Raw genomic sequence first — 26,483 nt, forward strand, 5'->3', positions numbered from 1 at the left:
TAATTTCTTTAAAAACTAATGTCTTAACCATTCATTACTCCAATATTTGAAGCAATGATCTCATAAAATAAGTGGAAAACATTCCATCAATTATACTATATTGAAGAAAATCTTCTCACCTCAAGAAAGTGAGGAATTAATACAATTTATCAGAATTCATCATAAGAATAGCATTCTAATAAAGAGATTTTTTTAAAACATTAATTAAAATCATTTTTTCTTGGGATCAAATCTTGGACTTTCAAAGATGTAATCCTTCACCTCAAGAATTATAGGAAATCGGATTCCCAAATTTCCTAGATTCTATTCGTAGGATTTCGTTTAGGAAAAACGGTATAAGTTATTAGAAAAAATTGATTAAGAAATTTTATGAAATCATAGATTAAATCTTGAACGTTTGAAAAACATAAAAAATTGTAACTTTAAAAGAAAAAAAATTCTAAATGATTAAAATAAAATAGTTTTGTGAAATGTTTTAAAACATGAATAATTTTAAGTTAGAAAGATTTTAAAACAATGAGAATTTTAATTACAAAGAGTTGAAATTTTTTAATAGAAAACAAAATAAGGCTTATAAAGTAGAAATAAACAAGAGTAAAGAAAGCATCATAATAAATTATGCAAACATAAAATAACATATTCAGATTTTAATAAAAACATATTGAAGATCGATCTTGGACTTCCAAAGAATCGATTTCTTGACCTCAAGAATTCTAAGAAATTGGACTCCCAAATTTCCTAGATTCCATCGTCGAATTTTTTTTAAAGAAAAATAATTTAAAATATTAACAAAATTAAAAATTATTAGCAATAACATATTAAATTGACCACAAAAGAGGGAAAAAACAAAATATTAAATAACATATAAATGACAAGAACATATTAAATAAGCAATAATCAAGATGGGAAAAATATTAAAAAAACGATAATAAAGATGAGAAAATACTAATGAAGCAATAATAAATGCTATAAAAAGAAAAAAACAATTAAATAAATAAAATACTAATTATATATAAAAAAAATGTAAAAAAAACAATATATAGAAAATAAAGCTTAAGAATAAATTAATAAAAGAAAGACATAATAATAAATAAAAAGTAGATAACAATAAGGTATGAAGAAATATTTAATAAATAAATAAATAACTATAAAAAAGAAGCTCACAAGATAATAAATAAATAATTATAAGAGAAATAAGAACAATAATAATAAGCAAATATTTAATCATTTAGTCTTTTTCTTTTTTTTTTTTACATTTTTTATGGAGGATTGAAGAAAGATAAATAAAATAATTTAAATAGTAAAAATAATGGAAAATAAAGAACTTTGAAGGAAAATAAACAAAATAATAAGAAGAAGAAAGGAAAAAGAAAAGAAAGAAAAGTTGAAATCTCAATATACTAAACTCATTTGTTGTTGAGGTGTGGATCATTGGGACCAAAACCCTACCATACTCCTCCAACTAAGTTAAAGTTTTTTTTTGTGTGTTGGATTCTTGGAATTGTAGGGAGAAAAATGAAAATTTAGGAGTTGCTAGAAGAGAAGATAAAATAGATGTTGTATATATATATATTTTTTAAGAACGTATAAAGGTTAAAATAAATAGGGGGTATGAAAGTTAGAGATTTACATGAAGATATACAACATCCATTTTATCTTCTCTTCTAGCAACTCCTAGGGTTTTTTTTTTTTTTTTTTTTTTGTGTGGCTTTTTCTCTATGTTGTGTTGTGTGTATGAAAGAAGAGATTATTTATAACCAAAATCATTTCTTCAAATGGCTAAAAATTCAAAATGGTGGGAATTTTTGCATTTGAAAATAATACCAACTTTAGCATTCATATCAAAATGACATGGAACTTTTAATAACCAAAATCAAATTAAAAAAAGTTACCATCTTTGGTATTTATCCACCTACCTTAGTTATTCTAACTAAATGGTTTAGTTACTTTAACCAAACTACCAACAAAACTTTAAAATCTAATCACAAAATTAAAAATAAACCAAATTATGGTAAAAATTAATCTAAAAATTAAATTGATTTTAAATAATCTCGGACAAAATTAGGTGGCTACACCAGAAACCCGGTAATTTTGCTTCCTAACTTGCCTTCAAATTATATAACTAACTCTGTTGCCTTTAATGCTCGATCCTTGACCCATGATAGTGGAAAATCAATTCTCGTTTGTGAGCACTGCAAGAAACAACGACATACCAAGGATCAGTCGACCCTTAAGAGGTAACAAACGCTCCTCCAACGAGCAACAGAACTCAGGGCGTACCGATGTTAGGGAGACTGCCAACACCTTTCAGCCAACTGGCCCTACTGCTAGCCAGACCAGTTCTCTTACTCTAAGCGCCATTGCTTAGTCAGGTATGTCTCAGTCCCTTGGCCTTATTAGTGTTGACGAAAAGAATCCCTGAATTTTGAACTCGGGGACCACAGATCACTTGACAGGTTTTTTGGAGCACTTTGTCTCTTATACCTATGTGTCGGTAATGAGAAAATCCAGATAGTCGATGGCTCTTCATCCCTAATTGCTATGAAAGGACAAATAGTCCTCTTTGACGGTTTCTCCCTTTAGAATGTTTTGCATGTGCCTAAGCTTTCTTACAATTTGTTATCTATCAGTAAGGTCACCTGTGAGCTATACTGTAAAGCTACTTTCTTACCTGCGTCTGTTTGCTTTCAGGACTTAAGTTTAGGGAGAACAATTGGCACTGTCCGACATAGCAGGGGACTTTACATCCTTAATGATGATACCTCCGATAGTAGTATCTCTACGACTAGTTTACTGTCTTCCTATTTTAGCACCTCTAAACATGACTTTATGTGGTGGCATTTTTGGTTAGGTCACCCGAACTTTACGTATATAAAATATTTGTTTCCCCATCTCTTTCCTAAAATAGATGTCTCTTCGCTATCTTGTGATGTGTACATTCGGGTAAAACAACATCAGATTTCTTTTCCTTCACAACCATATAAACCCACACAACCGTTTACCCTTATCCATAGTGGCGTTTTGGATCCCTCTAAGGTCACCGCCTCATCTGGGAAAAGGTGGTTTGTAACTTTCATTGATGACCATACCTATCTTACCTGGATCTACCTTATCACCGATAAATCTGAGGTTTCCACTATTTTCCAAAACTTCTATCACACCATTGAAACACAATTCCATAAAAATTGTTATTCTTCGGAGTGATAATGGTTGGGAATTCCAAAACCATAACCTTAGTGAATTTCTAGCCTCCAAGGGGATTGCTCACCAAAACTCGTGCGCCTACACTCCTCAACAAAATGAGTGACCGAGCAAAAAAATCATCATCTTCTGGAAGTAGCCCGTTCCCTTATGCTTTCCACTTCTCTTCCTCCATACCTGTAGGGAGATACTATTCTTACAACTTATTTAATCAATAGAATGTCTTCTCGTATCCTCTACCTTCAGACCCCCTTAGAATGTCTTAAGGAGTCCTACCCCTCTACTCGTCTTATTTTAGAGGTTCCTCTTCGTGTGTTTGGGTGTATTGCTTATGTCCATAATTTTGGCCCTAAACAGACCAAATTTAACCCTCGAGCTCAGGCTTGTGTGTTTGTTGGGTATCCCCTGAACCAACGCGGTTATAAATGTTTTCACCTGCCGTCCAAGAAATACTTTGTTACTATGGATGTTACTTTCTGTGAGGACCGACCATATTTTTCCGTTAGCCATCTTAAGGGGGAGAGTATGAGGGAAGAGTCTAATAGCACCTTTGAATTTATCGAACATACTCCTAGTACTGTGTCTGACATTGATACTCACCCTATAATCCTACCCACAAACCAAGTCCCTTGTAAAACATATTACAAGAGAAATCTTAGAAAGGAAGTCAGGTCCCCTACTAGTCAGCCGCCGGCTTCAGTCCAAGACTCCAAACCTCCTCGAGATCAAGGTATGGAAAATCCTACTAAACCTTGTACTAATAATACAATGAATGAGAATGACAATTCTGATGTTATTATTCTTGAAAATGTGGAACAAAAGAACAATGGTGATGAGACTGAGGTCAGAACAGAAACTAGTAACAATGAAGCTGAACAGGGTCATACAGGGAAACTTGACAAGTATGATACTTCTTTTGATCTTCCTATTGCATTAGGAAAAGGTACTAGGTCTTGTACAAAGCATTTCATATCTAATTATGTGTCATACGAGAATCTCTCACTACAGTTCAGAGATTTTACTGCCAGCCTTAACTCTACCACAATACCGAAAAATATTCATATTGCTTTAGAGAGTCCTGAATGGAAGAATGTTGTCATGGAAGAGATGAAAGCTCTGGAAAAGAATAACACTTGGGAGATTTGTGCTCTATCTAAGGGACACAAGTATGTAGGATGCAAATGGGTGTTCACTCTCAAATACAAAGCAGATGGAACACTTGACAGACACAAGACAAGATTAGTTGCAAAAAGATTTACTCAGACCTATGGTGTTGATTATTCATAAACTTTTTATCCTGTTGCTAAGTTGAATACTGTCAGAGTCCTTTCTGTTGTTGTAAACAAAGATTGGCCTCTATATCAGCTGGATGTTAAAAATGCTTTTTTGAATGGAGATCTAGTAGAGGAGGTCTACATGAGCCATTTGCCTAGCTTTGAATCCCAGTTTGGTCAACAATTTTATAAACTCCAAAAATCCTTATATGGTCTGAAACAGTCACCCAGGGCATGGTTTGATAGATTCACTACTTTTGTCAAGTCCCAATGATACATTTATGGACACACTCTGATCATACTTTATTTATAAAAGTTTTCGAGACAGGGAAGATTGCAGTTCTGATAGTTTATGTGGATTACATCGTTTTGTCTGGAGATGATTGGACAGAAATCAGTCAACTTACGCAGAGAATGGGTAATGAATTTGAAATCAAAGATTTGGGAAATCTGAAATATTTCCTTGGAATGGAGGTGGCCAGATCTAAAAAGGCATCTTCATGTCTCAAAGAAAATACACCCTTGATTTGCTAACCGAGACAGGTATGTTGGGATGTCGTCCCGCTGACCCTCCTATTGAATTCAATTGTAAACTAGGAAACTCTGATGATTAAGTTCCAGTTGATAAAGAACAATATCAACGCCTAGGTATATTGATTTACTTATCTCATAATCGTCCTGATATTTCCTTTGTTGTGAGTGTTGTCAGCCAGTTTATGCAGGCTTCCTATGAGGAACACATGGAAGCTGTCAAAAGAATTCTGAGATACTTAAAACCGACACTTGGTAAAGGGTTGATGTTTAGAAAGACAGACAAAAAGACCATTGTTGACAGAAAGTCTACCTCCGGTTATTGTACTTTTGCTTGAGGCAATCTTGTAACTTGGAGGAGTAAGAAGCAAAGTGTCGTGGTCAAGAGCAGTGTTAAAGCCAAATACAAAGCTATGAGTTTGGAAATATGTGAGGAAATTTAGCTCCAAAAAGTCCTGTCTGATCTTCATTAGAAATGTGAGACTCCATTGAAGAGTATTGCTAACAATCCAGTTCAACATGATAAAACTAAAATGTTGAGATTGATCGACATTTCATCAAAGAAAGACTTGACAGTGGAAGCATATGCGTTCCGTACATCTCTTCGAGCCGACAAACTTCGACTTTTGTGTTAACAAGTTAGGCCTCATTGATATTTACACCCCAACTTGAAAGAGTGTTAGAATTAGGAAGATTTATCCTAAATATACTTTTCTATTTATTCCCTCTTGTACCTATTGTATGATTATCAAGGATAATAAAAACTAAAAACATTGTGGTTTTTCTCCCGATTCTCGAATTTCCATGTAAGCCGACTTCGTGTTTATTGCTTTCAATAATACAAAAACAGCCTATTTGACCTTAGAAGCCCAAAGACGCCCTATTATAATTATAATTATCTCAAACCAATGGTTTTATTCATAACAATTACCTCTTTTTTTGTTTCCTTACAGTAATATAAGGAAGAACATCAAATCATTATACACAACATCAACCATCCATGAAAAGTGGATCAGATGAATTGTAATCGATGAATATATTCTCTGTTTATTTGAGCTAAAACCAACCATTCTTTATGAAAAGCTCAACTTTTTTTTATTAAACCCATCAACTTCTTGTTGGGATCTATTCTTAATATCAGTCAATGTATATATCCACATCTCCTCTACAACATCAAGCTCAGCATATCGATGGCAGAAAAACATACAACAAAGCTTCAATTAAAGAAAGAATGAAAGAATTGCACTACTTCATCGTCAAAGGCCAAGAAGAAAGGCAGGCCAATAATTGAATTTGGTACCAACACCGATCTATAACTATAAACATAAATACCATATCCCTTTCGATGTAGAAACTTAAGTTCAAGTTTCTGTTACCAAAAGACCGAAAAGACGGTCCTGAATCTCAATCATATACATTTGGAACCATCTAATTCCAAACAAAAAAAGAAAAAACAGAAAGAGAAATGGGAAAAACTCAGATGAGCGATGCTAAATCCAGCAGGAAAATTGGCAAAGTTTGGCAAAATGCTACTGGAGCTTGAGAAAACTGTGAAGAAATCTTGAGGAGATGATTGAACCAATATGTTGAACAAAGTGGGAAGTTGATCTATGGGTTGCCAAAGCAATTATACACTACAAACGTGCTGCAAATTTAGTACAACTGATGTGAAGAAAAAGTGAAAATATAGAAGTTTCTGCCTGTCTTTGGCCATCGATTCATCTTCGTGCAGTATTCTTCACTTTCCATTTTGAATACCTCCCCCCTACTCACTTAACCATCAAAATGAAAATGAAAAAAAAAAAGGAAATAAAGAAAGAAAGAAAGAAAACGTAGCACCATTGTTCTTCACTTCACAGATACGATAACATATTGAAGCTTTGCAATCTTCTGCAACTACTTTTTCCAGAGAAAATAGAAATGCCTGCATGAAATGTTTTCTAAATCAAATTCAGATTGTGAAGGAACAGCTAGCACAGCATGAACAATTAATGTTCATTTACCAAATCCAAAAAATGCAGACCAAAGGCTTGAGAAAACTACAGAATCAGTAAAGCCAGGCCATTCATCTTCAAGGCACAAACAAGTTTCACCAACCTCTTAAACTTGTAATTCATCATAGAAATGCTCCAGAAAGAAACTAACATTCTAGAAGAGAGAGACTAATAAGAAAATACTGAAGGGAAGTAGCATGAAAAAAAAATTTCGCCACTCCTTGACCCATAAGAAAGATAAGTAATCTTCTATTATTTAAAGTTTACTATCTCTCTCTCTCTCCCACATAATCTAAAACAAACACCCTCCTATTGAGAGCGATAAAATGAACAATGATCAGGGGACTTGATAATTGCAGGCAACACAGCAGGAGGCTAGAATTTATTGTTATTTGGTTTCAGGCATAAATAAAGGTACAACCACAGACAGTATATATGAGAAGGCTGCAAGTAAATATATGAATAAGATGTGTTCCTATATCTTTGACGAGTACATTTTCCCATGGAGTTCACAAATTCTTTAGTGTCAGCGACCCAGCAAAACAAATCTAGAAATTCACAAAGGCAAGGCATCCTATCCAAACAATTCCACAGTTAAGACACTAACAAATAAAAAAATTCAACGCAAGATCTAACTTTAATTAAGAAAATGTATATCAGCTTTTCCACATTACTGAAGAAGAAAATCATTTCTAATTGCGAGATAAACAGTTCAATCCAAATTAGCAATTCACTTTACTTACAAAACAAAAGCAGTGTATGTTACAATATTTTGTTGGAATTCCTAAGAATAAGATCATTAAACAGAAACCAGGAACTTTTTTTTACTTGAATTCCATATCATTTTTATATCAAGCTCAACCAAAAGAAATGGCACAAGAAGACAAAACGTGTGAACCAATTTGGGAAAAACACACAACAGATCAATTTATGAGGAGAAAGGTGAAATATTTCAGCTGACCTTGGTTAAAGACTAATAATAGTTAACCTGCAACCATCACCTATGTGAAGATGACAGAATCTGGAAAGAGCACATCAGGTTTTCATCAACACTCATCATTGCACCAGCATTATCAAATTCACCACAATAGTTGGGGGCTGAGAATATTGTGACAAGTTGCTTGTCAGCAAAAAATTCATAACCATCCTCCACAACCTAGGTAAAAAAATCACACCAGAATGAGGAACAGTAGCAATAAGTCACGAGAATAAACTATGAAAAGCAAAAGAGGGAAAGGGAGAGGAAGAAGAAGCAGCAACCACCTGATGAGCACGGCATATGAGATCCAGGTCGTGCTTGGATAAAAATTCTTCCACCTTATCAGGACCAAAGGTGTAAGAGACTCCTCTATCATTCATTCCCCACCCTCGAACATCCCGACAAGGATCAGACCAAAGCAAATCACATAGCAAACCAGTGTCTGGGATAGGGGTTGGCCTGCCTAAGTTTCTTATTAGATCCAGATTTGTAAGATCCGGGGAGAGACCACCATGCATGCACAAAATTTTTTCATCAATAAGAGCAGCCACAGGAAGACAGTTAAAACAATCAGTAAACACCTTCCAGAGTCTCACATTAAACCGCCGCTTACATTCATCATAAAACCCGTATATCCTATTAATTGAAGCACATTCATGGTTTCCTCTTAAAAGGAAAAAATTCTCAGGGTACTTGATCTTATAGGCAAGCAATAGACATATTGTTTCTAAGCTCTGCTTGCCACGGTCCACATAGTCTCCTAAAAACAGATAATTGGCACTTGGAGGAAAACCTCCATACTCAAAGAGCCTTAGTAAATCACTATACTGCCCATGAATGTCACCTGAATATTGAAACAGTACACAAGATTAGAAGACAACTCCATAACACTAACTAAGATCATCAATTAATATGAAACTCGTATATGTATACTCAAAGCTCTAGTCCAAAGTCGATTGCCAAACTTATATTGAACTCATATCAGAAACCCCCTTCTGTTAAATACTTGAATATTCTCTTACAGAGACAAAAAAGGGAGGTGGAAATAACATTTTGAATTAAAAGGTAAAACACTGTAATATCAATTGAATTCAGGTTTCAAAAATACTAGATGTCCATGCAATTTCAAAACACCACTTCCAGCTAATTGAAAGAACATTACAACAAGAACAAAGAAAACCAGAGTAGATTTATTAAGGAAAACGATAAGATTAATAACGGCAGCATAATATATATTTTCTTACGGCCTGATAAATCTGGTAAGGTTAAACCATTCCACAAATTTCCATCTGAAAATAATAAGACCATTTTCGTGCTCTCTTTCTAAAACTTAGATTGAGAGAGAATTTTCGATTTCACATTTCTCTACAAACCAACAACAATAACAAAACTAAAAACAAATCGGAACATCAAATGTATGAACCAAAACAACGAAGAACAGGCGAAACCGTACAAAGATACAAACTTCCTAGCTAATCCCATCATCAGTTAACGATGGAACAAATAGAACCAAAAAAGAAAAAGAAAAAAAGAAAAAAGAAAAAAGAAAAAAGAAAAAAGAAAAAAGAAAAAAGAAAAAGGAAAAGAACATACCACAAATTTTAACAGGGGCTTCAAGCTCGAGCAAATTGGGTTGCTGAATAAAAATCTCTCTGGAAGCAGCACAAAGTTGTTTGATCTCATTCTCTGATAACTGAACCTGTTTCCCGGGACGAGAGGAGCGGACTTCGGTGAGGCGCCGGATTATGTCGTCGAGTACAGCGGGTTCAATACTTGTTTGTCCTTGCGAAGCCATCAGGATTAAAGATTCTCGGATCCTCTTCCGAAAAAGATTACAGAGAAACCCTAGTAATCGAAGAACCCCAAAACCAGCAACAACTCGATTAACGCAAATTTTCTTTTTTCCTCTCTTTATTTGTTTTCTTCCGTCCCGGTCCTCTCTTTGCGGACTTCTATTCTATATTTCTATATCTTTATTAATTCTTTCTCCAAATATTAATATAAAATAATTATAAAAGACTTTTCTCGGAAAGTGAAAGGTATTAAAATAATATTATTTTTATCCATGTCAAATATTATTATTTATTATTATATATTTAATATATTGACGTCCTACGTGGTGGTGGAGCCCCAAGGGCGTCGTCTCTTCGTTTAAAATGCATTCATTAAATTTCCCAAAACCTAACGCGCTCTATTCTAATTATATTGTTTTTTACGCTATTCTTTTGGTTTCACCATTTATTTTCCATTTCTTCCGCTTCAAACATAAACCTCCATCTATCACTTTTTTTTTTTAATAATAAAATAAACTAAAATATTTATAATGTATTATAGAATTTTTGATTCTATTAATAATAAATATTGATAGACTTCTATTACTACTTATCGGTATGATTGATCGAAACATATCGTATCAATTTTACTATATGTTATAAATATTTTGTTAAATTTGTCATTTTTGACAATTTTTCTAATAATAATAACAATTTGTTATCCTTTCAAATAGGTAGAGTTTTTTTTCCTATAATTTTATTTAATACACCAACTTACCAACCTTATATTAAGATTGAAATATTCAAACCACAAACTCCATGGTTATTAATAGGTTTGAATGTGTTCTTGGTGACTTTTTTTTCTATAACCGTAGATTGGCTAATCGGACTTCTAGTTTCAAAATTAATAGTACATTCTTTTACTCTCCTACTAATAGATTTTAAACAATCTTGTTTCACGTACTTTATCATTAATATGCGGGAGTTTTAGGATTAGTGGTACAACCTATAAATCCAACATTCTTAATATACATCAAAAAGTAATTGTATACCTATGGATTGTTTGAAAACTCTATTTAAAATATTATAGGGCCATTTGAGACGAAGATTATGCAAGGTTACAATAACCATCCCTAATTATAGCAAATACTATTTAAAAATTTCAATTTACTAGGATATTTACTATTCGTACATTTTTTACTATTTGACCTTCATCATTTTTTTAGTTATTTGTAATAGTAGTCACTATTTCCTCCCAAACTAAAATAATATGTATCATAAACACACTACTTTAATCCAAAATAATCCCTTATCCCAAATATCACGGTGGAAGTAAAAAAAGTGGTCAAATTTGATAGTTTATCTTTTCTTTTTGGTTGTTGTGTTATGCACATTCTATGAAAATGAATCATTATACGATCTACAAAATTATGGATGATATTGTTGGAAAAGAAAAGGTAGAGTAACCACTGGTAGTTGTCCTTGAAAAGTGGGGGCCTCTAATTATTTCACTTGAAAGAAACACGAGAATTTATTGGGAAAGGAATAAAAAAGAAAAAAAGACAAAGACAAAAAGAAGAATTAAAAAGAATGACAATGATGATGATATTAATAATAATAATAGAAGAAGCTACATCCTGGATGAAAAATGTCTCATTTTTCCATTGAAACAAACAAAATTAGTTTAGATAAAAATGGAAGAAGCAGCCTGAGTTCACTTTGATTCTCTCTCTTCTCTCCTTTCCATCTATGAAAAAATATATATTGAAAAGGGTATCTCTCTATTCATCTTGCCTTTTACAACAAAAACCTTTTTTTTTTTTTTACTATTTCTCTCTCTCTCTCTCTCTCTTTTTTCTTTTTTGGTTGATCTTGTCCCCCAAAACCACATCATATCACATGATCAATTGGAGCAACAACTTCTCTTGCTGTAATTGCCTGAGAGATTCGCGACGTTGATGGTCGTGCCATGAGGGAGGCCGGGGTTGGAGGTGGCTTCCTGAGCAGCCAAAGCTTTCTTGCTAATGATATGATAAATGTCAAGCAAAATGGTCTGGAAAGCCTTCTCAACATTCAAGGCCTCCAAAGCTGAAGTTTCAAGGAATGACAGCCCTTCTTTTTCTGCCAAAAGCTGAGCATCTTCCGCGGAAACTGCCCGGAGATGGTTAAGATCCGCCTTGTTTCCGGCCATCATGATCACGATATTGGAATCAGCATGGTCTCTCAGTTCACGTAGCCATCTTTGGACATTGTCAAAGGTTTGTCTCTTGGTTATATCATAAACCAAAAGTGCACCAACTGCTCCCCTGTAATAAGCACTTGTAATGGCTCGGTATCTCTCTTGCCCTGCTGTGTCCCATATTTGAGCCTTCACTGTCTTCCCCTCTACCTGTCTCAAACCATTCTCAACGATCATCTACTTTAATATGTTAACATGTAACATTAAATTTACCTTCACCTAACTTTAGTTTAGAGTTCATTAGCGATTTAATATAATATAAGAGTGTTAAAAAGGTCCTGCATCAAAACCTTCTCCAATTGTTAATTACTTCTCATTTCTCAATTAATATTGATTTCAACTCGTTAGGATTTCAAGAAATTTTTAAGTCTAAATGGTATCGAAAGTAATAACCTATTAAATTTTTAGCTCCTAATTAACATGGTATCTCGCTTTTAATACTTTTCCTTCAAGTTTAGGTTTTGATATATACAGAAAACTAGCTATAATTACAAAGGAAACAACATACATTATTATTACAGAGTTTGAACAAAGGACTTTTTGAACCCCTCCTTTTAGAATAGATTACAGAGATGTATAAATGTAAATTTAATATTATATCATAACAGGTGGCACATGAATAGTCAAATTTGGTCTTCGGCTCAAATCAGTTCATAAACAAATGGGAAGGGAAGAAATATGCGAGTCAATATTCATATCCTCCTTCCTAAAGTCAGATTCAAACTTGGAGAAAATGATCAATTCAGGCCTATTGATATACAATTACAATATCAATGTTCTAATTTAAACGAAATCTCCTGATTTAGGATTCTCATCCCACCAGAATCAAACTCATGGAATTGTTAAATAAGTAACGTAATAACACGATCAACGATCTAAATGAGAAAGAAATGACTTTGATTAAAGAAAAAAAAAGGAATATAAAAATAGAGTGTAGCGTAAACAACCTGCAAAGTCCGTGTAGCGAATTCAACACCAATGGTGGACTTGGATTCCAAACAGAATTCGTTACGCGTAAACCTGGAGAGAATATTGGATTTTCCAACGCCAGAATCACCGATCAAGACAATCTTGAAGAGATAATCGTATTCATGATCCACCTTGTAAGCCATTTGAACAAATTAATCCTAATCAAATACCGAGCCTAACACCTGCCAGATCCAACAACATCATAACGATTAAGAACCAAAAAGAAAAGGAATAAAGAATCGCATTTTTAATCTGATGCAGGTGTTGGAAGAAAAACAAGAAAAGAGAATGAAGAAGAAGAAGGAAGAACTGACCATAAAGAAAAAATGGTGAATGGGATTGATTGGGAAGGGGGGGAGAGTGGTAATTGGATTAGGAATTTTGTTTTGTTTTGTTTTTTGTTTTTTTTTTCCTGAAATTTCTTGGGAAATTTTATTAGCGAGTTTTAAGGAAAATGGGAAAGAAGAAAATAAGGGATATTACGGAACCAATGAAACGGAAACGGAATAACGGAGGGAAAGGCACTGAAGGCGGCCTTTCATGTGGCACACCATTCAGAATCCCACCGTTAATTCATTTTACTTTTTTTTTCTTATAAAATTATAAATAAATAAATAGTTGCGGTTACTATTTTTTGGCAAAATATTTTCCATAAACAAATGTTTTTGTTTGGTAGCTTATGTTTATTTGATTTGATTATCATCTACAAAGAGATTTTTTAAAAAATTACTTATTATTATAAAATTATTAAAAGAAAAACAAGTTTTCAAGAGGGTTTTTTCAAAAATATAAAAATCAGCAAAATATTTATAGAACAATTCAAAAACGAAAAAATCTCATAGGTTCACCGTGTAAAATACCGAAAATGTCTCATCAACCACGCCGTCAATAACGCATGCCTAATATATTTGCGATTAGATATGACTACAATTTATATACGATCGTTTAAATATGGTTCAATATATACGGCATCGTTTAGATAATATGTTAAAATTGGTTATATCCATTAATTGGTTTGCGATTAGATATAATAATGGATCATAAAATTGGTTTATCACCTAGACATCGTAGGTTAAAATCCAATATAAATGTTATACTTGGATGTTTACCTAGATTTAAGATTTGTTTAAGTTAGCCTAAATTAAATCCTGAATAATTTACCCGAAATTTTAGAACACTTCAGCTGGAGAAAAGTATCGTACTTTTAGCTCTAACGTCCCCAAGAGTTCATACCGTGAGGTTCATGAAGGGCTTTGGGCCATGCATAGGAGCGGACTCCCTTCGGAGAGTGTTTGCATGAGCTATGAACAAGGTGAATGGGGGAAGTAGTTCATAGTAAGTGGGTGAGGGATTTATAACAATACATCCCACGGTCTCTTCCATTGGGTCGCACAGTGAGATTCCTATAATGCATCTGCTTGTCTGCCCTAGAGCGATGTTCCCTTCGGAGGGCTGTATTACAGGATTCGGAACACCGCAAACTCCATATTTGGATAGGGTCTCTTAGATAAGTTTTCATATTGTTTTTCCACCTTCGGGAGCATAATGATTCTCATCTCTGAGAACCGAAAATGGAGGGTCACAGTTACAAGAATTACTAAAATAGTTAGTATTTTTTTGGCTGAAGTAAACGGTAACTAAATGCTAAGTAAATATGAGATATTTGTGAGTTAGCATTTGGTCAAGATTGTCTTGATTCAAAGGACGAGTAATCGGCTACCCCTAGGTAGAGGTTATTCTGAACCTTTGAATTATCGTTGCAAAACATAATAAAAGGGTATATATTTAAAGTTTTGCTAAAATGATTGGTTTATTCAGATTATAGTTTCTAAACAAAGTATGTTTGTTTTTTAGTATGAATAGCTCGATAGTTCAATTATTATCTTCCGAAAAACTTAACGGCGATAACTATGCGGCATGGAAATCAAATCTTAACACAATACTAGTTGTTGATGATTTAAGATTTGTCTTAACTGAGGAATGTCCTGAAACCCCGACCTCAAATGCAAATCGAGGTAGTCGGAAAGCATATGATCGATGGATAAAAGCAAATGAGAAAGCTCGTGTCTACATTCTTGCTAGCATGTCAGATGTTTTAGCAAAGAAGCATGAATCCTTAGCCACGGCTAAAGAAATTATGGATTCTTTGAAAGGAATGTTTGGGCAACCAAAATGGTCCCTAAGACACGAGGCAATCAAATACATTTACACTAAGCGTATGAAGGAGGGGACCTCTGTTAGAGAACATGTCCTGAACATGATGATTCACTTCAATATTGTTGAGGTAAATGGTGGTGCCATTGATGAGGCTAATCAAGTTAGTTTAATCTTAGAGTCTCTTCCAAAGAGCTTCATACCATTCCAAACGAATGCATCCCTGAATAAAATAGAATTTAACCTGACAACTCTTCTGAACGAGCTCCAACGATTCCAGAATCTTACCAAGGGTAAGGGAAAAGAAGTAGAAGCAAATGTTGCTACTACAAAAGAAAAATTCAAAAGAGGATCGTCCTCTAGATCTAAAACTGGACCATCAAAACCCAATCGAAAGATTGAAAAGAGGGGAAAGGGAAAGACTCCTAAGCAAAACAAGGTAACGAAGACTACAGAAAAAGGTAAATGTTACCACTGTGGTGAAAATGGGCACTGGTTGAGAAATTGTCCAAAATACCTTGCTTAGAAAGAAGCACAAGGTAAATATGATTTACTTGTCCTTGAAACATGTTTAGTGGAAAATGAAAATTCCACCTGGATATTAGATTCAGGAGCCACTAATCATATTTGTTTCTCATTTCAGAAAACTAGTCATTGGAAAAGGCTCTCTGAGGGCGAGATCACTCTCAAAGTTGGAACTGGAGAAATGGTCTCAGGCAAAGCAGTGGGAGATTTGAAGTTGTTTTTTAATGATAGATATATCTTACTCAAGAATGTCTTATATGCACCTCAAATAAAGAGGAATTTGATATCTATCTCTTGTTTGATAGAACATATGTATAAAATATCTTTTGAAATTAATGAACCGTTCATTTTAAGAAAAGGTATTCACATTTGTTCTGCTATACTTGAAAACAACTTATACAAGTTAAGACCAACACGAGCAAATTTTGTCTTAAATACTGAGATGTTTAGAACAGCTGAAACTCAGAATAAAAGACAAAAAGTTTCTTCTAATGTCTTCTTATGGCACTTAAGACTTGGTCACATAAATCTCAATAGGATTGGAAGATTGGTTAAGAGTGGACTTCTAAAATCAGTTAGAAGATAACTCTTTACCTCCATGTGATTCCTGTCTTGAAGGAAAGATGACCAAAAGATCTTTTACTGGAAAAGGTCTTAGAGTCAAAACCCCTTTAGAGCTCGTACATTCGGACCTTTGTGGACCAATGAATGTCAAGGCTCGTAGAGGATACGAATATTTCATCAGCTATATTGATGATTATTCTAGGTATGGTCATGTTTACCTAATTTAGAACAAGTCTAATTCTTTTGAAAAGTTTAAAGAATATAAGGCTAAAGTTGAAAATGAATCAGGTAAAACAATAAAGACATTTCAATTAGATCGAGGTGGAGAGTATATGGATTTGCGATTCCAAGACTATTTGATAGAACATGGAATCCAATCATAACTCTCTACACCTAGTACGCCTCAACAGAACGGTGTATCAGAAAGAATAAACCAAACTTTGTTAGACATGGTTCGCTCTATGATGAGTTTTGCTCAGTTACCAGATTCTTTTTGGGGATATGCTTTAGACACAACTATCTATATTTTGAACAACGTTTTCTCTAAAAGTGTTTCTGAAACACCTTATGAGCTATGGAAAGGGCGTAAAGGAAGTTTACGTTACTTTAGGATTTGGGGATGTCCAGCACACGTGTTGGTGCAACACCCTAAAAAGTTATAACATCATTCAAAATTATGCCTATTTGTAGGTTATTCAAAAGAATCAAGAGGTGATTTATTTTACGACCCTCAAGAAAATAAAATATTTGTGTCGACAAATGCTACATTCTTAGAGGAAGACCATATAAGAAATCATCAAACTCGCAGTAAATTAGTATTAGAAGAAATTTCCGAGAATTCTACAGATAGATCTAGTTCATCTACTAAAGTAGTAGATAAAACTAGAAATATTGGTCAAACACATCCTTCTCAAGAGTTGAGAGAACCTCGTCGTAGTGGGAGGGTTGTACGACAACCTGATCGCTATTTGGATTTAAGTGAAGCTTAAATCATCATACCTGATGATGGGATAGAGGATCCATTAACCTATAAACATGCAATAAATGATGTGGACAGTGACCAATGGATCAAAGCCATGGACCTCAAAATGGAATATATGTATTTCAATTACATCTGGACTCTAGTAGATCAACCAAGTGAGGTAAGACCTATTGGTTATAAATGGATCTACAAGAGAAAACGAGACCAAGTTGGTAAAGTACAGACTTTCAAAGCTCGACTAGTGGCAAAAGGTTACACAAAAAAAAAAAAAAAGGAATAGATTATGAAAAAACTTTCTCTCCTATTGCCATGATAAAGTCGATACGAATACTTTTGTCCATCGCCACTTTTTATGATTATGAAATTTGGCAGATGGATGTCAAGATAGCCTTTTTGAATGATAATCTTGAAGAGAGTATTTATATGGTCCAACCAGAGGGGTTTATACAAAAGGGTCAAGAACAAAAAGTTTGTAAGCTTAAAAAATCTATTTATGGATTAAAACAAGCTTCTAGATCTTGGAATATAAGGTTTGATACTGCGATCAAATCCTATGGTTTTGAACAGAATGTTGATGAACCTTGTGTTTACAAAAGGATCATCAATTCTACTGTAGCATTCTTAGTTCTGTATGTAGATGACATTCTACTGATTGAGAATGACGTAGGTCATCTAACTGATATTAAGGAATGACTAGCTACACAATTCCAAATGAAAGATTTGTGAAATGCACAATATGTTCTTGGTATCCAAATAGTTTGAAACCGAAAGAACAAGACTCTAGCCATGTCTCAAACATCTTATACAGATAAAATGTTGTCAAGATATAAGATGCATAATTCCAAAAAGGGTCTGCTGCCGTACAGATATGGAATTCATTTATCAAAAGAACAATGTCCAAAGACACCTCAAGAAGTTGAGGATATGAGTAACATTCGCTATGCTTCTGCTATTGAGAGCCTGATGTATGCGATGTTATGTACTAGACCTGATATTTGTTATTCAGTGGAAATAGTTAGTAGATATCAGTCCAATCCTGGACGTGATCATTGGATAACCGTTAAGAATATTCTAAAATATCTTAGAAGGACAAAAGACTACATGCTTGTGTATGGTTCTAAGGATCTAATCCTTACTGGATACACTGACTCCGATTTTCAAACTGATAAAGATGCTAGAAAGTCTACATCAAGATCAGTTTTCACTTTGAACGGAGGAGCAGTAGTATGGAGAAGCATAAAACAATCCTGTATTGCCAACTCCACTATGGAAGCTGAATATGTAGCTGCCTGTGAAGCAGTGAAAGAAGCAGTATGGCTTAAAAAGTTCTTAAGAGATTTGGAAGTTGTTCCAAATATGCATCTGTCAATCACCTTGTACTGTGACAACAATGGTGCAGTTGCAAATTCACGAGAACCTAGAAGTCATAAACGAGGGAAGCACATTGAACAAAAGTACCATCTTATCAGGGAAATCGTACATCGAGGAGACGTTACAGTAACAAAAATCTCCTCCGAGCAAAACATGGCTGATTCGTTTACAAAAGCTCTCATGGCTAAAGTGTTTGAGAGCCACCTACATGGTTTAGGTCTACGCGGTTTGTAAACTAGGACAAGTGGGAGACTTATTGGGATTATGCGCTAGTTTATATATGTGTTTATTGTACTTATGTATATATACTTTTCTCTCATTATAAAATTCTAACTTACTTGGAGTTTTAGGACACAAATTCAAACAAAAGTTTTAGTCCAAGTGGGAGGTTGTTGGAATTTGTGTCCTAAAACTCATACTTTATTATTTGATTCAATAAAATTTATTATTGAATGCCATAATCTTAAAACCAATATTTTTTAAGACCCCGAGGCTATTTGACTAAGTTTGTCAATACACTTGAACTTTATGTAGAGACATAGGGACATAGAGAGCAAGATGGAATTCACTCCTACCCACTTCTGGGATAGTAGATAGGTTGTTCCCTTAAGGACTGAATCCAAATATTGAACAAGGGGCCCCACCTTCTCATTGACCCGATAAGGATTCTAGTTTATAGGTTGGACCTTAAACCAATTGTTCAATAATAGATCAGTGGGTCTTAAGGAGCAAGATTTAATCTCGAGGGTAAAACGATATTTTGACCCAGCCAAGATTACGAACAACCTGTGAATGATCGACTTACCCATTATGGTTATATCAGGTGGACAAAAATATATCTATAGTGAGGCGAGTGCAGCTAAGAATCTTTAGTGGAATGACTCTTTAGTTAACGAATGTTGATTAACTTTGGTCTAAAAGAGTTTAGCCAGTTAGTCTCGGATCGTTGGAGCCCATGATCTATAGGTCCATTAGGTTTCCCTACTAGCTCATATGGATTCAACTAAAAACAAGTATGTTGAAGTAATTCGAATCGTTCGAATAAAGATAAGAGAGAGAAACTGAAAAATATATAATATATAAGTCGGTAGAAATAAACTTTAAGTTTTGTATTTAAATATGATTTAAATAAATATGAATATAGATTCATATTTAAAAGCTTGAAAACTTTAGAAAACGGTTAAAAGTCAATATGTTGATTTTGAACTTTGACCGGATTTATATTCAAATATGATTTGAATTTTAGAGAAATGAATACGGATTCATACTCGGGAGGTTATAATTAGTCAAGACGAGAAAATTAGTAAAAAGTAAAAAAAATTGACTTTTGACTAAGAAAAGTCAAAGTTTAACTTTGACTTAAGTTGGTGAAATGACTAAAATGCCCCTTTGACTAATTACTTTATTAATTAATGGTTAATGGGCGACGTGGCAACTGATTATGAATTAAACGCCAGTAATTTCATTAAAGAGTTAATGAATTGATTAGGTGTTGATAAAATATGAAATAATTTACATACAAATTTACTTGTAAATTTCATATAAAACTTCTCATTGCCGAATGAGAAAAGGATGAGGTTTTCTCTGGAAAAACACCTAAACGGTTGACTCCCATCTCTCTCCAAAATTCTCTTTGCATAACCGAGTCCCATAACTCTGTTCTTGGTCCTGAGCATAATAGGTCAGCTTGGTGGTTGTCCTTGCTCGTGATCTTCAGGAAGAGAAGAAATTTTGGATCAAAGAAGAAGTTGAGAAGTACAAAGGTAAGTACATCGTTTACCTTCCTCTCTCTTCGTTTAGATTCATCGCATGGTAGAAGCATGTTAACTTCTAAATCGTTTAGATGCATATAGAGTAAAGCATGATCTATATCTTCCGCTGTTGCATTGTCTCTAATGTTTTTTTTATTCCATCATATAACTCATTGATCGTTATTAATAAAGTACTATTATTATGATTTTAATAAGTGTTATTGATTTTATTATTAGCTTTTTCTTAATTACCCAAATCCAATAAACTAAAATCCTAAGTTGTTTGATGAGTCTTGAACAATATATAGAAACATACAGGGACCAATGTTCGAGATCAACTTAAATGGTCTATAGTATAAGGATAAGGTACCTTATCTTGGTGTTACAAACACTTGTGAAGCACTAACTTACTGGTATTGGTCTATATCCATGGACAAAAAAATATATCTACAGTGAGAAAAGTTCAGCTGTGAGTCTTTAGTGGAGTGTACACATAGTTAACGAATATTGATTAATGTGGTTAATGAGTTTAGCTAATTAATCTTATATCATTGTAGCTTCTGATCTGTAGGTTTATTAGGTCCTCTTTCTAGCTCGTAAAGGGTAATGGGATTTATTTGTATTGGTCGTAATTTGAAATGTTCAAGTTTACTTTGGGAATTAATATAATATATGGTGATACATTATAATATAAAGTTTATATTATAATTTAATTTTATTATATAAATTTAATTTTGGATATGATTCAAAATTAATTTATGAGAGAATAAAATATTTGAATGAGTTCAAATATTAATTTAATGTGAATTAGATTCATATTAAAACTATAGGTTAAAATTTAATATGTATATGATAAACATTAAAACTATAGGTTATGAGAGAAATTCATATTTGAATATGATTCAAATTTGGATTAAATTAAATATAAGATATTTAATTTAGAAATTAATTAATTGGAGAATCAATTAATAGTTTAGTTTAATTTGTTTTAATTAAATTAATTAAATTAAAACTATAGGTTATGCAAGAGATATTCATTTAAATATGATTTAAATGAAATATTAATTAAATATGATTTAAATGAAATATTAATTAAATATTATTTAATTAATTATTTAATTAAATTAATTAATTATTTTAATATTAATATTAATTTATTAAATTATTAGGGAACGTGGGTGGTTTTCCCACATTCCCATTTTTCTCTCAACTTCCCTCTTCTTCAGAGATACTAGTACACATTCACAGAATAGTTTTGTGACTTTTGCGTAATACAATTCTCTCAAGAAGAAAATTCTCTCTTTGAATTCCCCTCCTTCCAATTGGTTCCTAGAAACCAAATAACTCAGAGAATATGAAGGTTTCCAAGTGGTGGTGTCTCCAAATTTGGTGGTTTATAGGTCCAGAGTCATCCACAATCGTAAGTATTCTTCCACTTCTTTGTAATCTAATTTTTAGCATGCTTAATCATAATAGAAATTAACATTCCTTTTCAAACGTAAGACTAATAAAATACTTGTCAAAAATTTCTATAAAAACTTTGGCAACACGTCCCTTAAAATATGGGTTAGCCAAACTTGTAAAGCGGAGAAATTTTACTCTTCTACATGTGCATATAAGCAACTTCAAACTCAACATCACATCGAGTGTGTGTCACCATACACTAATCTAGACTATTCTAGAGTTTCAAGTAGAAATCATAATCAACTAGATATTACATACAAAATGATTTCAGTCTAATGGGGGATATCTCCAAACACAAGTCCTTAGCGTCACTCTCGTTACATCTAACCACTCCATGATGCAATACAAAACATAACTATATACATACAAAAAATGAGGATCTATAAATGATAATGAGAGCTCAACCAAAGTTTGGTTTTTTATTGCTACCTGAGGGAAAGGGGGAGAAAACATTGAAAACGTAAGTTTAAAACTCAATGAGTGGCAAGTTTTTTAGAAGCAAAACTTATAAAACATGCTCAAATAGAAAATCTGTAAATATGCATTAGTAATGAAATATTAGTTAAAACGGCATTATCTCGTAGCCACTAATCAACCAACAAACTTGTAGTCAATCCAACCATGGAAAGACATCTAAATATACGACCAAAAATAGCTCGCACATGATCAAAGAATCATGCAACCAAAACTAGCTCATGTATATTTAGTACCCGCCATGATAGCAACCTCCATCCAATCCAACCATGATAGCATACTAAATACACGATCGGGAATAGTTCACACGTGATCCATATCCACAAGAAAACACGCGGTTAACCGGAGCTTACGTATATTTAGCACCTACCACAGTAAAAACATCCATCCAATCCCACCATGATAGCATACTAAATACACGGCCTGAAATAGCTCACATGTGATCCACCTCCATAAGGAAACATGCGGCCAAAGGGAGCTATGCATCCATATCGCTCCTATGTGCACATAGAGCCACCCATCATAGGTTAAGCTAGACCCGAAGCCATATCACAATCCTCCATCCATGTCCTCACCTAGACTCAGGTTCTCGGATCTCCGGTCACGACCTCTTTCTGTCTTAGAACCTCTGACAACCATAGGTGGTGCTAAGGAAACACATTCACGTAGCCTTAAGGAAATCACCTTCTCGTTTACCATAAACATCAGTTAAACGTAACATATTTCAAAACTAAGTATAATAAACAAACTTGAAACACGATTTTATAAAGTTCAAGCCATACGCAGTCTTAAAATTGCGATGAATAGACACATCGTTTAAGTATAAATGGAAACAAGAACTTCAAACTCGTTTTTATAAAATCTATGGCATAAACATTCTAAAAATCACGACGCGTAAATACATTGTTTAAATATAAACGAAAACGCGGTCATAAAAAGTTTAAATCATATCAATTCCCAAGCAATATCATGAGATAACATGTATAAGTATAAAGAAAACTTGAAAATGGGCCACTCACAGTCAATAACTCGATCCCCCGGGGTTATACGTTTTCCTCACTTCAATTTGGCTTGAAAAAACGATCAAAGTCCCTCAGTTATCTTCACATATCAAGATATCACAACTATCTCTAAAACACTTCATCATGACAATCCAAGCTATTTATTGTTCAATGGGTCGAATTACTACTTTTCTTATTAACTTTGTATCATTCACCACATGCTTTAATTTAGGCTAAATTTTAACTTTTGGACCCTTAAACTTCAACTTAAAACTCCTAACACCACAAGCACCCAAACTTAAGTCGTCTTTTAAAATCATCTGCTTTTATATCCAATATCCATACCTTAGAGGTTTTGATCCATTAACAAACTCAATAACAATCTAACGAGTCAAAACATCGGAACTCAACCAAACTTGTCTAAAACGACCTTAAATGTGTTGATCAATGTTTCTAAGTCCTCCAAATATTTAAGCTCTCATACAAAATAATATGGGTAATATCAAGTTCATGCTAAAACTAAGTTGGTATTCATAAAACTCCAAGAAAACCTACTAGAATTTCCCAAAATCGTTCCAAAGGCTTACAAATAACCTCGACTTCAATGGACAATACTCTAATGGCTTTCTAAAGTTTAGCATCCAAAAATATAGGTAAATTGATTTTGCTCCAAAAACTTAATAAGTATCACCATTTGAAGCCAAAAATCAACGTATGTTTAAGAATTCCATGGAAAATCAGCTATCAATGAAATCCTACCAAACACTTATCAAAGTAGCCTTATTTCTAAAGAACAACACCCTCACCACCTTCTAACTTCGAAATCTAGTTATCAACACCATGGGTTATTCAATATTATCACTAAATTTAGATGGGTACTCAAGATTGACTCCATAAAGCTTAGAATCATACCAAAGTTGTGTGAAAATGCCAAAATCTGAGTTTTCTAAAGGTTGGACAACAACTAAATCCTTCTAAGAACTCTAGTCTTCGTTGCCTTCATTATCTGCTCAGTCTCCCACGTTGCTTCTTTAGTAGAATGGTTCCTCTGAAGAACCTTGACTTACGGTATGACCTTATTCCTTAACACCTGCTCTTTCTTGTCAATAATTTGTATTGATTCCTCTTCGTAGGATAAGTTCTCTTTTAAACGAACTGGTTGTGCCTAAAAAACATGAGATGGATCGGGAACGTACTTACACAACATGGACACCTGAAACACATCATGAATCCTTGAAAGTTCCATAGACAACACCAAACGATATGCTGTAGGCCCAATACGTTCTAGTATCTCATAAAGTTCAATAAATCTTGGACTCAACTTCCCTTTTTTGGCAAATCGAAGCACACCTTTCTAAGGAGATAACTTTAGAAAGACCTTGTCACCAACCTCAAATTCCAAGTCTCTACGGCGGTTATCTACATAACTCTTTTAACGATCCTAGGCTGTTTTTAACTTTTCTCTAATAATTTTCACATTCTTCGAAGTAGTTTGTACTAATTCAGGCCCCACTAACTTCCTTTCTCCCACTTCATCCCAGCACACAGGAGTGCTACAACGTCTACCATATAAAACCTCATATGGTGTCATTACAATACTTGAATGGAAACTACTATTATATGCAAATTTCATTAATGGCAAGTGAGCATCCCAATTACCCTTCAACTACAAAACACAAGCTCTAAGCATATCTTCCAAGGTCTGAATGGTTCGATCTAATTGGCCATCTGTCTAAGGATGAAATGCGGTACCAAAATGTAACTTGGTACCCAAGGCTTATTTTACGGTGGCTTTAATTTTATTAGGTTTAGGCCAATTGTATTTACGGTGGCTTTAAATTTGTTAGGTGAGGCCAATTGGGTTTATTGTCATTTCAAATTTAGCCAATTTAGGCCAGTTGATTTCAATGTTCTTCAAATTTGTTAGATTTAGGTCATTTGAGTTTACTCTGCCTATGCTTTACTTGCTTTAATTTTGTTATGTTAAGGCCAATTGAATTTATTATTATTATTATTATTATTATTATTATTATTATTATTATTATTATTATTATTATTATTATTATTATTACTACTACTACTACTACTACTACTGTTGTTGTTGTAATATGGGCAGCCTTCTACACACAGTTAGAGGTACAAATTCAATGTAATTTAGATACAGTTGTCCTTAAACTAATAGTCATTCAATATAAGAAACATACACACATCCAGAACTATACCGTTTTTCTTCTTTCTTCTTTTTTCTTGATTTCGTCATTCATCGATTGATTGTATGAGCTTGTTTATTTCCTCCTCAGTTTTCTCCGTGTCCTATGACAATTATTTACATATGTTAGTTTATAATATGTATTATACACAGTTTCAATAGGTTGTACTATATTTGGTTTTTTTCTTTACCTTATACGATGACCGATCTCCATCTTCTCCTCTAACTATTGGTGATGTTAGTTTATAATATGTATTATACACAGTTTCAATAGATAGTCCTCTTCCACCCTGTCAAGTTGCTCTTCAAACGTTTTTGCTCCTTGCATAACAAATACATACCTAATACAGTATATTTGTTAAGATTATGTTACATGCACACAAAATATTGAAGTTTACAGAACATGCTTACCATAAATTCATTGGTGTCTTAGGCACCCGAAGAACTAGGTTGATGACTCCTTATTGCTTCTATTATTTCATTCATCTTCGATCCTAGTTCTTTAAACCGAGTATTCATTTTCAATTCTACAGATTTAAGAAAATCAAGAATACCTTCCATACTTTTCTCCATCCTCTCTTGGCTCTTCTTAATCTTTTTTATCTTCATCGGTACAAGCAGTACTTATGTTGAACATAACGTTCAAGTATTGCCTCATCACAGTTTTAAGGTTTTTAAAATATACTTCTTTTAGCCGCCCACCCCCTTTATATCCTCTTGGTTAATATCAGAAATCTCATGGCAGTTTAGGCCGGTTATAAAGGCAAACTCTCTCAACCCAAACTTTAGAACTCTCCCTCCTATTAGGAAATGAAGCTGACTAGTCGATTTGGGTTTGTACATCCTCAGAATAAGGTGCAATAACAATTCGGAGAACTGGTTTGTTATGGAGAAGTTTATAAAGTGTCCAAATTACCCATCTCTAAACCTATTAATCAGCCTATCTCCACGATTTTTCTTTGATTTTATCTAATATCGTGCTCTTTGATTGTAGATTGATTTTTAAAGGCTCGTTTCTCCTTTCAGAGC

At 33.6% G+C, this 26,483-nt stretch overlaps 2 protein-coding genes across 3 annotated transcripts; both read right to left on the reverse strand.

The window, feature by feature from the left end:
* Nucleotides 1-6,290: 6,290 nt before the first annotated feature.
* LOC103485534 (serine/threonine-protein phosphatase PP1 isozyme 4) lies at nt 6,291-9,954 on the reverse strand. 2 transcript variants are annotated; one of them, XM_008443184.3, is made up of 4 exons: nt 9,573-9,954; nt 8,264-8,823; nt 7,962-8,156; nt 6,291-6,930 (listed from the first exon to the last, which is right to left on the reverse strand). In XM_008443184.3, the coding sequence occupies exons 1-3, from the start codon at nt 9,772-9,774 to the stop codon at nt 7,998-8,000; spliced, it is 921 nt and encodes a 306-aa protein (XP_008441406.1). In that variant the 5' UTR covers nt 9,775-9,954; the 3' UTR covers nt 6,291-6,930; nt 7,962-7,997. The 2 variants fall into 2 exon arrangements, with proteins under 2 accessions (XP_008441406.1, XP_008441407.1); XM_008443185.3 differs by having other exon boundaries at nt 6,291-6,946; nt 9,573-9,946.
* Nucleotides 9,955-11,389: 1,435 nt separating this feature from the next.
* Nucleotides 11,390-13,514, reverse strand: LOC103485535 (ras-related protein Rab2BV). Its single transcript, XM_008443186.3, has 3 exons — nt 13,274-13,514; nt 12,938-13,141; nt 11,390-12,140 (listed from the first exon to the last, which is right to left on the reverse strand). Exons 2-3 carry the CDS (start codon nt 13,100-13,102, stop codon nt 11,655-11,657), a joined length of 651 nt encoding a protein of 216 aa, XP_008441408.1. The 5' UTR covers nt 13,103-13,141; nt 13,274-13,514; the 3' UTR covers nt 11,390-11,654.
* Nucleotides 13,515-26,483: the final 12,969 nt, after the last annotated feature.

The sequence above is a fragment of the Cucumis melo genome, chromosome 3 (assembly GCF_025177605.1).
Source record: "Cucumis melo cultivar AY chromosome 3, USDA_Cmelo_AY_1.0, whole genome shotgun sequence".
Classification (NCBI taxonomy): Eukaryota; Viridiplantae; Streptophyta; class Magnoliopsida; order Cucurbitales; family Cucurbitaceae; genus Cucumis; species Cucumis melo.

Excerpts from the sequence above, each read along its gene's own strand:
- LOC103485535 (XM_008443186.3), bottom strand. The coding sequence starts at position 13,102 with ATGGCTTACAAGGTGGATCATGAATACGATTATCTCTTCAAGATTGTC. Across the intron at positions 12,141-12,937 it reads TCGCTACACGGACTTTGCAG|GTAGAGGGGAAGACAGTGAA; the intron begins GTTGTTTACGCT and ends GGTTTGAGACAG.
- LOC103485534 (XM_008443184.3), bottom strand. The coding sequence starts at position 9,774 with ATGGCTTCGCAAGGACAAACAAGTATTGAACCCGCTGTACTCGACGAC. Across the intron at positions 8,824-9,572 it reads AGCCCCTGTTAAAATTTGTG|GTGACATTCATGGGCAGTAT; the intron begins GTATGTTCTTTT and ends TTCAATATTCAG. Across the intron at positions 8,157-8,263 it reads TCATATGCCGTGCTCATCAG|GTTGTGGAGGATGGTTATGA; the intron begins GTGGTTGCTGCT and ends TTTTTTACCTAG.